Below are 14,826 nucleotides of genomic sequence, written 5' to 3'. Positions count from 1 at the left end.
GGGATCGGGAACCCCCGGTGGGGATCGGGAACCTCCGGCGGGGATCGGGAACCCCCGGTGGGGATCGGGAACCTCCGGCGGGGATCGGGAACCCCCGGTGCTCCCGCCCGTCCCGGCCGCGGTTCCTGCGGGCGATTCGAAGCCGGGGCCGTTTCCGCCCGCAGCGCCGAGCGCGGCCGCGTTAACCCTTTGGAGGCTGCGGGAAGGAGCGCCTGGGAAGGGATTTTCCAGCAGGGATAAATAAATAATCCCGGGAGAAACTGAGGAGGAACCACCTGCGCTCCCGAGGCTGCTGCAGCCGCGCAGGGACCTGGAATTGATGGATTCTTTTTATTCCTTGGGATTTTGATTTTTTTTCCTTTTTTTTTTTTTTTTTTTTTTTTTTTTTATTTTTTTCCTTTTTTTTTTTTTATCCCCTCAGTTTTTGATCCTTCCCAGCCCCTTGGATTTTGAATTTTCTTTATTTACTTCTGAATTTTAATATTTTGGTCTCCAGTTTTGACCCTTTAGATCTCCTCAGTTTTCGATCCTTTTCAGCCCCTTGGATTTTGATTTATTTGCCTCGATTTTTTAAAATTTTTTTTAAATTTGCCTTGAATTTTGGATTTTTAGATCCCACTCAAATTTTATTTTTCTATTTTTTGGATACACCTCAAATTTATTATTTTTCCACCTTCACTTTGAACAACCCAGAGTGAAAACTTCACTTCCCAAAATCTGGAAAATTCTTTCCCAAAGAGCCAAGCTTGGCGGGACTGCGGGGTTTGACAGGAATTTGGGGGACCCCTATCGAGGGGAGACCCCAAAAAAGGGAGACCCCAATTAAGGGGAGCCCCTGATCAAAGGAATCAATTCCAATTGCAGGGGTTTGGGAGGAGGCAGAGCCTGGAGCTGCTCCTGCTGTTCCTCAATCCCAGATTTTGAGATCCAATCCTCGGCTGGAGGAGCTGGAAGCTCTCAAGATGGGAAATTCCCAAGAGGATGAGGATGGATTTTCCTCTGGGATTTGGGGGTCCCCTTGCTTGGGAAGGTGCCACATCCTTGTCCAGGATGTGATTCCCACCTGGGAATTCCATTTTTTTCCTGGAATTTTGGCCTCTCTCCTCTTCTTCACAAACCCCAGCAAATCCCAAAGCTCCTTTGGGAACACCCTGAGCACATCCCAGATCCCATTCCCAGTTCCCATTCCCGCATTCCCAGTTCCCATTCCTGGATCCCATTCCCAGTTCCCAGTTCCCATTTCCCATTCCCAGCTCCCATTCCCACATTCCCTGCTCCCATTTCTGCATTCTCAGCTCTCATTCCCAGTTCCCATTCCCTGCTCCCATTCCCACATTCCCAGTTCTCATTCCTGCGTTCTCAGTTCTCATTCCCAGTTCCCATTCCCACATTCCCAGTTCCCATTCCCTGCTCCCATTCCTGCATTCCCAGCTCTGCCATTTATTAATTCCCGCCTGGAATAAACCCCGGGATCGCTGTGGGAGCGAGGAATTCCAGCGGCTCCTCCCGGCCCCGATTCCTGCGGGATTTACCTGGGAGCGGCTCCTCTGCCCAAAATCCCGGGGTTTGGGATCATCCCCGGCCACACCGGGGAAAAGCGGCGGCGCATCCCGAGCGAGGAGCAGAATTCCCGGGGGGAACCGGGGGGCGCTCCTGGCACAATTCCCGCAGAATTCCTGGCACGATTCCCGGCTGGAGCGAGCGGCAGCGCCGGGATGGATCTGGCAGCAGCGGAGCTCAAATCCCTGGATACGAACCCGGGCTGCGGGAAGGGATCTCAGATTAATTAAATTAATTAGGGATATGAAGAAATTTCAGGCAGAGGGAATTTCAGGGACAGGGATTTTCCAGCCCGTTTTGGGGGGAGCTGAGAAGGTTCGCGATAAATAAAGATAAAACCAATCAATAATCGATAAAATCATCGATAAAACCCCGGAGCTTTGCCGTCACCGGGATCTTCCAATTCCCAATGATTTTAGAGTCGGGGCCCAAAAATGCCCGGGGAGATCTGAGGGGGGAAAAAGGTGGGAGAGGGGATGTGGGGAGGGAAATTTGGGATGGGGGTGCCTGGAAAGGCGGAGGAGGAATCTGCATCTCCGGCGGCGGCTGCGGAGGTCCCGGGAGCGGGGAGGGGACGGGGGGGAACCGGGGGAGGGGACCGGGGGGACCGAGGGGACCGGGGGAGGGGACCGGGGGGACCGAGGGGACCGGGGGAGGGGACCGGGGGGACCGAGGGGACCGGGGGAGGGGACCGGGGGGACCGGGGGAGGGCTGTCCCCGGCCGGCTCTGCCCGCCCCGCTCTGGCACCGCCCGCGCCGCCCATAAAAGCGCCGCTCGCGCCTCGCCCGCCGCAGTCGGGTCCGCGGCACCGAGGGGGATCCGCAGCGTCAACCGGGGAATCGCATCCCGAACCGGGGAATCCGCATCCGGGACCGCGTGCAGCCCGAACCGAGCCAGGATCCGCAGCCTGAACCGGGGAACCTGCAGCCCGAACCGAGCGGGATTTCCCATCCCGAACCGGGGAATCCGCATCCGGAACCGGCTGCATCCCGAACCGACTGCATCCGGAACCGGCTGCATCCCGAAGCGGGGAATCTGCACCCCGAACCGCCTGCAGCAGGTACCGAGAGGAGCCGCATCCTGAACCGGCGGCTTCCCGACCCGACTGAATCCCGAACGGGGCCGGACCCGCACCCCAAACCGAGAGGGACCCGCACCCCAAACCGGGAGGGACCCGCACCCCGAACCGAGAGGGACCCGCACCCTGAACCGGGCGGGACCCGCACCCCGAACCGGGAGGGACCCGCACCCCGAACCGAGAGGGACCCGCACCCTGAACCGGGCCGGACCCGCAGCCCGAACCGGGCGGGACCCGCAGCCCGAACCGGGCCGGACCCGCAGCCCGAACCGGGCCGGACCCGCAGCCCGAGCCAGCCGTGCCATGGCCGCGTTCCCGGCTCCAGCTGCCCCCGGACACCGGAGGGACCAGAACCCCAAACCCGCTGCACCCTGAGCCAGACGGGTCCTGCACCCCAAACCTGCTGCACCCTGAGCCAGCCCTGCACCCCAAACCCGCTGCACCCTGAGCCAGACGGGTCCTGCACCCCAAACCGGGAGGTGCCCATGCCCCGAAGCAGCCACGCATCCCAAAGGGGCTGAGCCAGCAGAGCCCTGCACCCCAAAACTGGCTGTGCACTGATCCTGCTGCACCCTAAACCAGCAGGGATCTGCACCCCAAATTGGCTGTGCCCTGCACCCTAAACCAGAAGGTCCCTGCACCCCAATTTTGCTGAGCAGGAGGTCCTTCACCCCAAATTGGCTGAGCAATTTTGCTGATCCAGAGGTCCTGCACCCCAGTTTGCCAATCAGGAGTTCCCTCACCCCAAATTGGCTGAGCAGAAGGTCCTGCACCTCAATTTTTCTGATCCAGAGGTTCCTCACCCCAAATTGGCTGATCAGGAGGTTCCTGCATCCCAAATTGGCTGATCCAGAGGTCCCTGCACCCCAGTTTTGCTAAGCAGAAGGTCCCGCACCCCACTTTTGCTGGTCCCTCACCCCATCTCCGTGGCCATGGACGAGTCCCCGCCGCTGGCGGCCCAGCCGGAGGCGCAGCCCCCCAACGCGTCGCTGAACGAGTCCTGGTCCAACCCGTTCGTGCAGCCGCCGTGGCAGGTGGCCCTGTGGGCCGCGGCCTACGCGCTCATCGTGGTGGTGGCCGTGGTGGGCAACGCCGTGGTCATGTGGATCATCCTGGCGCACAAGCGGATGCGCACGGTCACCAACTACTTCCTGGTGAACCTGGCCTTCGCCGAGGCCTCCATGGCCGCGCTCAACACCGTGGTCAACTTCAGCTACGCCGTGCACAACGAGTGGTACTTCGGGGCCGCCTACTGCCGCTTCCACAACTTCTTCCCCATCGCCGCCGTCTTCGCCAGCATCTACTCCATGACGGCCATCGCGCTGGACAGGTCAGGGGTGGGGTCAGTCCTGGTCGGAGCTGGGGACAGGTCAGGGGTGGGGTCAGTCCTGGTCGGAGCTGGGGACAGGTCAGTGGTGGGGTCATCAATCCCTGGCTGGAGTTGGGGACAGGTCAGTGATAGGGACATTCCTGGCCAGAGCATGGGGACAGGTCAGTGACCACGGTTGGTTTTTCCCTGCCCAGTTCCTGCACTGGAGCCATGATCCCAAGCTCAGCCGTGTCCCAGATCCTACTGTGATCCCAAGCTCAGCTGGATCCTGGATCCCATTGGAGTTGTGATCCCAGACCCCACTAGGGCCGTGATCCCAAGCTCAGCCAGATCCCAGATCCCACTAGAGCTGTTATCTGAGATTCCACTGGATCCATGATCCCAGACCCCACTGGATCCATGATCCCAGACCTCAGTGGAGCCCTGATCCCAGATCTCACTGGATCCATGATCCCAGACCCCACTGGATCCACGATCCCAGATCTCACTGGATCCACGCTCCCAAGATCAGCCGGATCCCAGTGGCACTGGGGGACCCCAAATCCCCAGAACCCCCCGGATGTCCCGTCCCTCTCCAGGAATTTGGGGTCAGGGCTCTTTCCCCCCCAAGCCCCAGGACAGATCCCAGCTCCAGATTCATCCCGTGGCTCCCTCCGAGCATTTTGGATTTTTCCAAGGCCCCGTTCCCGGAGCCAGCCGGGCTCTGCCCTCTCCTGTTCCCAGGGAATAACGGGAATTCTGGCAGGGATCCGGGCTGGGGCCCGGACGCTTTTCCTGCCCTTTTCCAGCGCCTCTGGAGCCGCTGCCTCCGGGACTCCCTGTGGGAAGCAGGGCTGGGGTGGGTGAGGCTCCCTGGGCATTAAAACCAGCTCCAGGTTTGGTTCTGTCACCAAATCCTCTCCCTGAAATCCACGGGAATTGAGGCAATCATCAATAAAAGCCGGGATATTTCCAGTGCCTCTCCCATGGTGCTGTTCCATGATGATCCTTGGGATCGGCTGGAAAAGCCCCTTTGGGGCTGGGGTGAATTCCAGGGATTTCTTTTTGGGCTGAATAATTCAATTTACAGCCTTTGATCCACCCTGAGAAATCCAGGGAAGCTGCAGTAAAGCAGGGAGGTCTGGGAGGCTGGGGCTGGAATTTTTTCAGGATTAGCCTTCCCAAAAAATCTTCCTGCACCTGCAAACCCTGAGGAGATGCTTGGTTTTCCCAAAACATCCAGGCTCCCATCCGGAAGCTGCAGCTCCAACTGCATCCCAAATTCCAGCCAGGAACAGGGAAGGGAACAAACCCCAAATCCCATCCAAACATCGGGAAAATTCTTCTTTTTCCTGTGGCTGGGAGCTGCCAATGGAGCTGAAAGGCAGGAAAAGCAGGAAAGTGTTGCAGGGGCCTGGGAGGGAGGATTCCCAGAGCTGAAACTGAGACTGGAGAGAGCTGGAACTGGGAATGGGAATGGGGAGAGCTGGAATTGGGAATGGGACTGGGGAGAGCTGGGAATGGGAATGGGGAGAGCTGGAACTGGGAATGGGAATGGGCAGAGCTGTGTTGGGAATCCAGTCACAGCCAGGATGGAATTCCCAACTCTCACCAAAAATCAGGGAAGCAGCATGGAAAAAGCCTTGTATTTCCAAAGTCCTGGGATTGGGAAGGACCTCAAATCCCACCCAGCACCACCTTCCCAATCCCTGCCCCAAACCCCTCCAGCCCAGCCCCGGGCACTTCCCAGGATCCAGAGGCTCCCCAATGGGATTTTTTGTGGGATCCATCACAGATCCATGCGGGATTTTTGCTGGAAGTGTCTCCATCCCCTCCTTGCCCTGGAGCTGCTCCAGCCCTGGGCACGAAAGAAAAAAAGACGGAAGTTGTTCCGAACACTCGGGACAATGGCAGGAAATTCAGGATGGGGCTGGCACTGCGGGAAGTGCCTCAGGAAAATCCCAAAGGATTCAGGGCCTGGCAGCTCCCTCGGCTCCCAAATTCCCACCCCATCCTTTGTTTGCCCAAAGTGAACACTGGGAATTCCCAGCTCCCATTCCCACTGCTCCCAAAGCTGGAATTCCAGGATTTTCCAGCTGTATTCCTGCTTTTCCCAAAGGGAACACCGGGATTTCCCAGCTCCCATTCCCGCTGCTCCCAAAGCTGGAATTCCAGGATTTTCCAGCTGTATTCCTGCTTTTCCCAAAGGGAACAGCGGGATTTCCCAACTCCCATTCCCGCTGCTCCCAAAGCTGGAGAACTCCGGGATTTTCTGGCCCTGATTCCCACTGGTCCCAAAGGGAACCCCAAGATCTTCCAGCCCCAATTCCCATTTTTCCCAAAAGGAACCCCAGGATTTCCTGGCCCTAATTCCCACTGTTCCCAAGGCTGGAACATTGGGATTTTCTAGCTCTGATTCCCCCTTTTCCCAAAGAGAACTCTGGGATTTTCCAGCCTTTATTCCCACTTTTCCCAAAGGGAACTCTGGCTTTTTCCATCCCTGATTCCCACTATTCCCAGACCCAGAACCCTGGGATTTTCCATCCCTAATTCCTGCTGTTCCCAAAGCTGGAACATTGGGATTTTCCATCCCTGATTCCTGCTGTTCCCAGACCCAGAACCCCAGGATTTTCCAGCCCCAATTCCTGCTGTTCCCAAAGCTGGAACATTGGCATTTTCCATCCCTGATTCCTGCTGTTCCCAGACCCAGAACCCCAGGATTTTCCAGCCCCAATTCCCGCTTTTCCCAGACCCAGAACCCCGTGATTTTACCCCAGGATTTTTCCCTGGATGATCCCATTTTTCCTGCCCAGGTACGTGGCCATCATCCGTCTGGCAATATTCCTGCTGTTCCCAGACCCAGAACCCCGGGATTTCCTGGCAATATTCCTGCTGTTCCCAGACCCAGAACCCCGGGATTTCCTGGCCATATTCCTGCTGTTCCCAGACCCAGAACCCCGGGATTTCCTGGCCATATTCCTGCTGTTCCCAGACCCAGAACCCCGGGATTTCCTGGCCATATTCCTGCTGTTCCCAGACCCAGAACCCCGGGATTTCCTGGCCATATTCCTGCTGTTCCCAGACCCAGAACCCCGGGATTTTCTGGCCATATTCCTGCTGTTCCCAGACCCAGAACCCCAGGATTTTCCAGCCCCAATTCCCACTGTTCCCAGACCCAGAACCCCGTGATTTTACCCCAGGATATTCGCGTTTTTCCCTCCCAGGTACATGGCCATCATCCACCCGCTCCGGCCGCGCCTCTCGGCCGCGGCCACCAAGGCCGTGATGGGGCTGATCTGGCTGCTGGCGCTGCTGCTCGCCTTCCCCCAGGGATATTTCTCCGTCACTGCCGAGCTCCCGGGGCGCCTCGTCTGCCTCGTGGAGTGGCCGGAGCCCGGAGGAGCCGAGTCCGGGAAAGCGTGAGTGGGAACGGGGAAACCGGGGCGGCAAAAAAAGAGAAAAAAAAAGAGGGGGGGGGGGAAGAGGAAAAGAAGAGGGGGGAAAAAAGGGGGAAAAGGAAGGGAAGGGAAGTCCTGAATTTCCAAAGGGTCTGGGAATGGTTTGCCAAGGGGAGTTAAATGTCAGGACTTGAGGAAAAAAAGGATGGGGAGGAATGAAAAAGGGAATGAAAAAGGGATTTTAAAACGGAAATAAATAAAGAAGGGAATAAAAAAGGAGTTTGTGATCTCCAGCCCTGAGGAGGGAGGAATTGGGGCTGTGGAATTCCGGGCCAGGTGTCAGATCCAGGCCAGTGCCAAACCCTCCCCGTGTCCTTTGTCACCTCATTCCCAGAGTCCATCCTCGGGGGCCCCTTCCATCCCAGAATATTCCCAGGATGGATAATTCTGGTGGATTTTCCAAAGGCTGATCCCAAAGGAAAACGGGGCTGTTAAATCCACAATGCATCTGCATCCCATGCTCTGGGAAACTGGGAAAACTGGGAAAGGAGATCTCTGGCAGCTTTGGGATGGCAAATCCCAAAGAATTTGGGGACTGGGAGGAACTCAGTGGCGTCTCCAGTCCTCGGGAATGCCACGAGCAGATCCCGGGATGGGATTTTCCTGCCCTAAATAACTCGGGGCAGGTGTTTGGGTCATTCCAGAGGTGCCATTCTGGCCCTTCCCCGCTCCATGGCCTCAGAGTGGATATTCTGGGAATGCTCCGGTGGCAGCTGCTCCATTTGTGGCGTCAGGAGGAAAAATTCCATCCTTTATCCAGCTCCCAGGGAAAACAGGGGGAAAACCAGGGAAAAGAGGAGAATTCCAACACTTCTGGGGGGAATTCCTTTGGAAAACCTCTGAGGAGCAGAGCCCTGGTGTTCCAGAGCTGGTTTTTCCCTGGAAAACATCCCTGGTTTCAGCTAGAGCTGAGAATTCTGCAGGATTCAAGCTGGACATCGATCCCTGCTTCCCAAAGGGATCAGGAATTCCATTTGGGGCTTTGAGGGAAGGGAGAAGCCGCCCCTGGATCCCCTGGGAATTCAGGGATGCCCCTTCCACGCCAACATTCCTGGGATTCCCAGGGAAAAGGAGGTGGCAGCTCCATCCTCGGCATCCTCCATCCCACACCAGATCCTAAACCCTTCCAGCTTCAAACCCCAAATCTCCCGGAGTGCTGCGATCCCGGGAATGCTGCAGGCAGAGCAATTCCCAGTGCTTTTCCATGCCTGGATCCCAAAGGATTCCTGGAGCTGTCTGGAACGGCTCTTGGAGCCCAGACCCCTCTGGGAACGGGGCTCTGCGCTGCTGACGTTATCCCGCAGCTCCTCCAGACATTCCTGCGGCGCTCTGAGGATCCGCAATTCCATGGGAACCGCAACAAAATCCTCCTGCGGAGCCGCCGAGACGCCTCTGGAATGAGGCAAACGAAATCCAGCCCCGCCAAGGCCATCCCAAATGGAATTAGGGCCGGCAAAATCAGATTGTGGTACCGAGCAGCAGCCCCGATCCCTGCAGAATTCCCAGAGCCGCTTTCACCCTCTGGAGCTGAGATTCAACCCCAGCTCCTGGGAGGAGGAGCGGGAGCAGGGCTGGAGTCCAAATCCTTGGGAAGATGCAGGAGCTGGGATTGGAGCCCAAAACTGCACCCAGAGGCTCCAAAGCCTTGGGAATGAAATTTCTGCTAACCAGGCAGGATTTGGGAAGTTTTCCAAGCCAGCACCAGCCACGTTTGTGGACTCAGATTTTAGGGAAGAGAGGATTTTCCAGGATTTTCCGCAGGGTTGAAGCCTCCATCCCCTCCTGTGTTTAAACCCGGAATTATTGGATTTCCATTAAAACCATTCCTCTCTAACAGAATTCCTCACTGATCCATGGCATTCCCAGAATTCCAACAGCATTCCCAGTGCTCCCACAGTGTTCCCAACACTTCCATGGCATTCACAGAGTTTCCATGGCATGCCAGTGCTCCCACATTGTTCCCAGTGCTTCCATGGCATTCCCAACACTTCCATGGTATTCCTAATGCTGGATCCTCAGGGATTATCCCAGTTTTTTCCAGGTCCCACCACTTTTCCATGACTGAACCGCTGGATCCTCACGGATTATCCCAATTTTTTCCAGATCCCACCATTTCCACATCCATCCTGCTGGATCCTCACGGATTATCCTGTTTTTTTTCCAGGTCCCACCATTTCTCTATGTGCATCCTGCTGGATCCTCACGGATTATCCCAATTTTTTCCAGATCCCACCATTTCCACGTCCATCCTGCTGGATCCTCAGGGATTATCCCCGTTTTTTCCAGGTCCGACTATTTCTCCATGTCCATCCTGCTGGATCCTCAGGGATTATCCTGGTTTTTTCCAGGTCCCACTATTTCTCCATGTCCATCCTGCTGGATCCTCAGGGATTATCCCGGTTTTTTCCAGGTACCACTTTTCCATGACGGTGCTGCTGTACCTGCTGCCGCTGCTGGTGATCGGCTGCGCCTACGCCGCCGTCGGCCGCACGCTCTGGGCCAGCGCCATCCCCGGCGACTCCTCCGACCGCTACCACGAGCAGGTGTCGGCCAAGAGGAAGGTGAGGAACCCTGGGAGGGGCTGGATCCAGAATTCCTGACCAATCTCCACAAAATCCTCCTCCGGAGCCACCGAGACACCTCTGGAATGAGGCAAACGAAATCCAGTCCCGCCAAGGCCATCCCAAATGGAATTAGGGTTGGGAAAATCAGATTGTGGTACTAGCAGCAGAGGAATTCCAGGAGGGGGTGGATCCAGAATTCCTAGTCAATCTCCACAAGGTGAGGAACTCCAAGAGGGGGTGGATCCAGAAGTCCTGGCCAATCTCCACAAGGTGAGGAACTCCATGAGGGGTTGGATCCAGAAGTCCTGGCCAATCCCAAACCATGAGCATGTGTTGACCAAGAGGAAGATGAGGAACTCTAGGAGGGGCTGGATCCAGAACTCCTGGCCAATCTCAGAGGCCATTCCCGAGGCTGGGATGGCTGCAGGAATGGCTCTCTCCCGTGGCAGGTGGTGAAGATGATGATCATGGTGGTGTGCACCTTCGCGCTCTGCTGGCTGCCCTACCACGTCTACTTCACGCTGCAGTACCTGCGGCCCGAGTGGTACGTGCAGAGCTTCATCCAGCAGGTCTACCTGGCCGTCATGTGGCTGGCCATGAGCTCCACCATGTACAACCCAATCATCTACTGCTGCCTCAACGACAGGTGGGCGCGCCGCGCAGCTCGGGAACGCGGAGCGGGGTCCCAGTGGAGAGGAGGGATGGGGTTGTTTTGGGATGGTTCTGTCCTGCCCTCTGCCACTTCCAGCAGGGGTGGGGGTGGCACAATTCTCACCTGGAGTCTTTCCTAATCCCTGTGGGTTTTGAGGGCAAACAGCAACTGAAACAATCCCAACTCCTAATTGGAGTTTATGGCAGATTTTCCGTTTCTCAGGGGGTTCCCATTTCTCAGGGGTTTTTCACATTTCTTGACAGATTTTTCATTTCTTGGCGGGTTTTTCCTCTCCTCGGTGAAAGATGGCAATTTTGTCATGTTTAGAAAAGCTCAGCTTTATCTCCCCTTTTCTTTGGCCATCTCCATGTCTTTCCTCATTCCTTTGGCCATCTCCATCCCGTTCCTTTGGCCATGTCCATCCCATTCCTGTGTCCATCTCCATCCCATTCCCATGTCTTTCCCCGTCCATGCCCGTGTCCATCCCGTCCCCGTGGCCAGGTTCCGGGTGGGATTCAAGCACGCCTTCCGCTGGTGCCCGTGTGTGAGCGCCGGCGAGTACGAGGGGCTGGAGCTGCGCTCGGCGCGCTTCCTGCACACGCACAGCTCCGTGTCCAAGCTCAGCCGCATGGACACCACCACCGTGGCCTCGGCGCTCGGCGCGGCCGATGAGGAGCTGGACGAGCCCAGCCGGGCCGAGCGGCTCTCCCTGGACATGACCTCCAACGGCTCCTCCCGCAGCGACTCCAAGACGGTCTCCGAGAGCTTCAGCTTCTACTCCAACACCCTGACCTAGGGACGTCCCCTCAGCGCCACCTCGGTGTCACCGCCCTGCTTGTGCCGTGCCGGCGCTTCTCGTGCTGTTTTCCCGTCTCTTTTCTTTGGGATGAGTTCTGTTGTGGGGCTGGACATCAGGAATGTTTTCACTGCCTGGCTGGAGATGGAGGGGATGCAGGAACGGGACAGAGCCGGGTTTTCCTCAGAATTCCAACGCTGGCTGGCGCATCCGTGCCCTCTGCGAGGCAGGAGGGACCTCTCGGTGCATCCCACCCCATGGAAAACGACCCCATCCTGCACCTCTCTCCTCCCATCCTTAATTTCATTCTCCCTGCTGGATATGCAGGGGGATCTTGAATCCAAAATCCCAAAAAGGCTTTTTCCAGCAGCATGGGGAATCATCAGCACTGCACAGATTCTGGGATTCAGACAGGTCTGGCCCTGCTTTGGGTCTGTTTGGCACAAGAACCGCAGCTCCTTTGGAAGCTGCAGCCAAGGATCCAGCGGCGCCTTTGGAAGCCGCAGCCAAGGATCCATCCGGGAGCCATTCCCATTGTTCGGAGCGTTTTTCTGGGATTGCTGTGGATACAAGGCCTGCCCCGCCCATCCTTGCCTTTATTGTTGTTTTTATTTTCTGTCCCTCGAGGGCTCCTCATGGCCGAGCGTTGCAGGAGGGAAGCGCAGGATCCGCTGTTTGCGGAGCGTTCCCACAGGGAATGATGTGATTTGGGTTTTTTGGGATTTCCGTGTCCTTGTTGGAGCCCTGGTGTGAGGTCACAGAGCCCAGCCTGGGAGCTCCCGGGGTTTATTTCCCATTAAAATCACCATAATCTGAAAAAATTCCGATTTTCAGCCTTCACGACCCACCATGGGCCCTTCCAGCCTTCCCCATTCCGGGATTCTGGGATTTTGGGATTTATTCCTTTCCCAAACCCTGCCCCAAAATCCTGTGTCCAGCTGAAAGATGGACACAACCATTCTAATGCAAAGTTTAGCATGGGAATCCCTCTTTTCCTTGGAATATCCACCCCAAATCCCTTTCCTGTGGAATATCCACCCCAAATCCCATGCCTGTGACTCTGACATCCCTGGGGAATTCGGGGTGGCAGCAGCTGGAAGGAACTTTCTGGAAGGTTCTTCGCCTGGAGCATCCCAAGAGAGAGGGAACCCAACCGTCCTTCCCAAAGTGTCTCGGGATTGTCCCAGCGTGGATTTTCATGGATAAATATTCCTTTGATGTGGAGAATGGTTCGTTATCCCTTAATGAGGGGAGGAGGGGTGGGAGCGGGAAGAGGTGGGAAAATTCCATTAAATTCCATAAAAAATATGGGTGATGGGTTTGGGGCACCCTCAGTGGGAGGGGTTTGCCCTGAAATGTCACCGAAACAGGAAAAGGGACAATTCCCAAAATTCCTCCTCAAATTCAGGGCTGGGAGCGCAGCACTGCTTCCCAAATCATGGAAATTCATGAATCCCTCCTGGAGCACGAGCAGGGCTCGGAGCTGCTCCATTCTCTGGGTGATTCCTGGTGTTTCTGGTGTCCCTGATGGATCTCCCGGGCTGGGCTTCCCAAATCCCGCTGCTCCGCGGGGAACACACAATCCTCCGTGCTTTTCCAAGCAGGATATTCCAGGTGGGAATTGCAGGAGCATCTCGCCCCTGCTGGCAGTTCCAGCCGACTGGAATTCTGGATTTTAATTAAAGCAGCTTTCCCGGGCTCAGCTCAACCCCACAGGCCCAGTAAATTCCGGCTGTTGGTTTTCCATCGGTGATTTTATGTGGGAAAAAGGAGAGATAAATATCCACATGTTCCTGGCTGAGCTTCCTGTGAACGCCGGGCTGGATCCCCCTTCCTGGTGGGATTCAGATCCCAACGGAGCCGTTTCCTTTATTGGGATTATCCCTTCCTGCTGGGATTCAGATTCCAACAGAGCCGTTTGCTTCATTGGGATTATCCCTTCCTGGTGGGATTCAGATCCCAACGGAGCCGTTTGCTTCATTGGGATCATCCCTTCCTGGTGGGATTCAGATCCCAACGGAGCCGTTTCCTTCATTGGGATTATCCCTTCCTGCTGGGATTCAGATTCCAACAGATCCATCAGCATCATCCCATCCCTTTAACGGCCCTGTCCCTAATGGGGAATTTCACCCCCACCCCATAAAATGAGGCACAAAACTCCCCCTCAGCCACACAAGGAAAGGGAATTCCACATTCCTGGGGCTTTGGGTTATCCCTCCATCTCCAATTCCATGGGAAACCCCCCAAAATTGGGGTTCACCGCAAAAACCCCCAAATTTTGTTGGTTTTGGTGCTTTCCAAGCGGGATCTGCAGCTCTGAGTGAGCCCATCCTGCTCAATTCCCTCTCTGGTTCAGCCTCATTTCCATGGATGCATTCCAGCGTTTTGCATAAATGTTTGCTTAATGCCAAGTCCAAAATATCCCAGAAAATAAAAAACCCCGGGAACTCAAGGCAGCTCCTGGGGTGGATCCCGCGGTTTCCATGGCACCCGGGGGCTCTGGGATGCTTCCCAAAAACTCAGAGCTCAGGGAGGAACGATTTGGGTTCAGGACATCCGCATGGAAGTGAATTCACGATTTTCAGGAATGCCCAGTTTCATTTTTGGGGCAGATTCCGGCAGATTTGGGGTTCCTGGAGGGTGGAGAATTCCAGCTTGTTCCCAGCAGTAATTAGCGTTAATTACCCTGGTAATTACTGAGCTCTGAACAGGAGCTGCCAGCAGCAGCCATTAGGAACCAGCCCAGGCAGGGTGGGAATTTTGGGGTGGGAAATGAGGAATTCAATTGGATTTGGTGCTTCCAGGGCTGAGGAACCTCCTGGGCATCGGGAGTTCCAGAGGGAAGGAAGGGAAAAGGGGAGAGAAGGAATTGCTTCCACAAGGATGGGCTTAATTAGAAATTAATTATTCATTGGAGCAACCGAGGGAATGCAGGAGGATTTAAGGCATCCTGGGGGATCCACGCTCTAGCCAGGATTTTTTAGGAAGAAATTCCCCCTGGATCCCTGGGAGTATCCAAGGCCAGGCTGGACAGGGCAGCAAAATTCTGGGAAATTCTGGGATTTGTGGCAAAATAACTGGGGATAAAACACAGGGAATGAGAGCACCAGAGATCAGATCCTCACTGCTCATTGGGAATGAGGGGCAGGGAAAAGGGATTGGGACCATTCCCAGGGAATGAGGGGCAGGGAAAAGGGATTGGGGCCATTCCCAGGGAATGAGGGCCAGGAGAAAGGATTGGGGCCACCCTGAGGTCTGTGACACTCCAGCCTCTTCCAGAACATTCCCACTAAAGGGAAAAGAATCCATCCCAGCTGGATGCGAGCGAGGCGTGCAGCAGCCAGGCAGAACAGAGCTTCCCAATGAAATCCTGGAAAGATCCAACCCCTTTCCCTCTCCTGAGCTTTC

At 55.9% G+C, this 14,826-nt stretch overlaps 1 protein-coding gene across 1 annotated transcript; it reads left to right on the top strand.

Annotated features, from left to right (window-relative positions):
* The first annotated feature begins 3,571 nt into the window (after positions 1 to 3,571).
* TACR1 (tachykinin receptor 1) lies at positions 3,572 to 11,418 on the top strand. Its single transcript, XM_059490916.1, has 5 exons — positions 3,572 to 3,969; positions 7,173 to 7,367; positions 9,817 to 9,967; positions 10,420 to 10,616; positions 11,124 to 11,418. Exons 1-5 carry the CDS (start codon positions 3,572 to 3,574, stop codon positions 11,416 to 11,418), a joined length of 1,236 nt encoding a protein of 411 aa, XP_059346899.1.
* The last annotated feature ends 3,408 nt before the right edge of the window (positions 11,419 to 14,826 follow it).

The sequence above is a fragment of the Ammospiza nelsoni genome, chromosome 30 (genome assembly GCF_027579445.1).
Source record: "Ammospiza nelsoni isolate bAmmNel1 chromosome 30, bAmmNel1.pri, whole genome shotgun sequence".
Classification (NCBI taxonomy): Eukaryota; Metazoa; Chordata; class Aves; order Passeriformes; family Passerellidae; genus Ammospiza; species Ammospiza nelsoni.
Note: the sequence above shows the minus strand (reverse complement) of the source record. Positions and strands in the feature narration are given on the sequence as shown.

What these genes read in the sequence shown, in the direction of transcription:
- TACR1 (XM_059490916.1), top strand. Translation starts at nt 3,572, where the DNA reads ATGGACGAGTCCCCGCCGCTGGCGGCCCAGCCGGAGGCGCAGCCCCCC. An exon ending in AGGTGTCGGCCAAGAGGAAG is followed by an intron (nt 9,968 to 10,419) that starts GTGAGGAACCCT and finishes CTCCCGTGGCAG; the next exon opens with GTGGTGAAGATGATGATCAT. An exon ending in TACTGCTGCCTCAACGACAG is followed by an intron (nt 10,617 to 11,123) that starts GTGGGCGCGCCG and finishes CCCCGTGGCCAG; the next exon opens with GTTCCGGGTGGGATTCAAGC.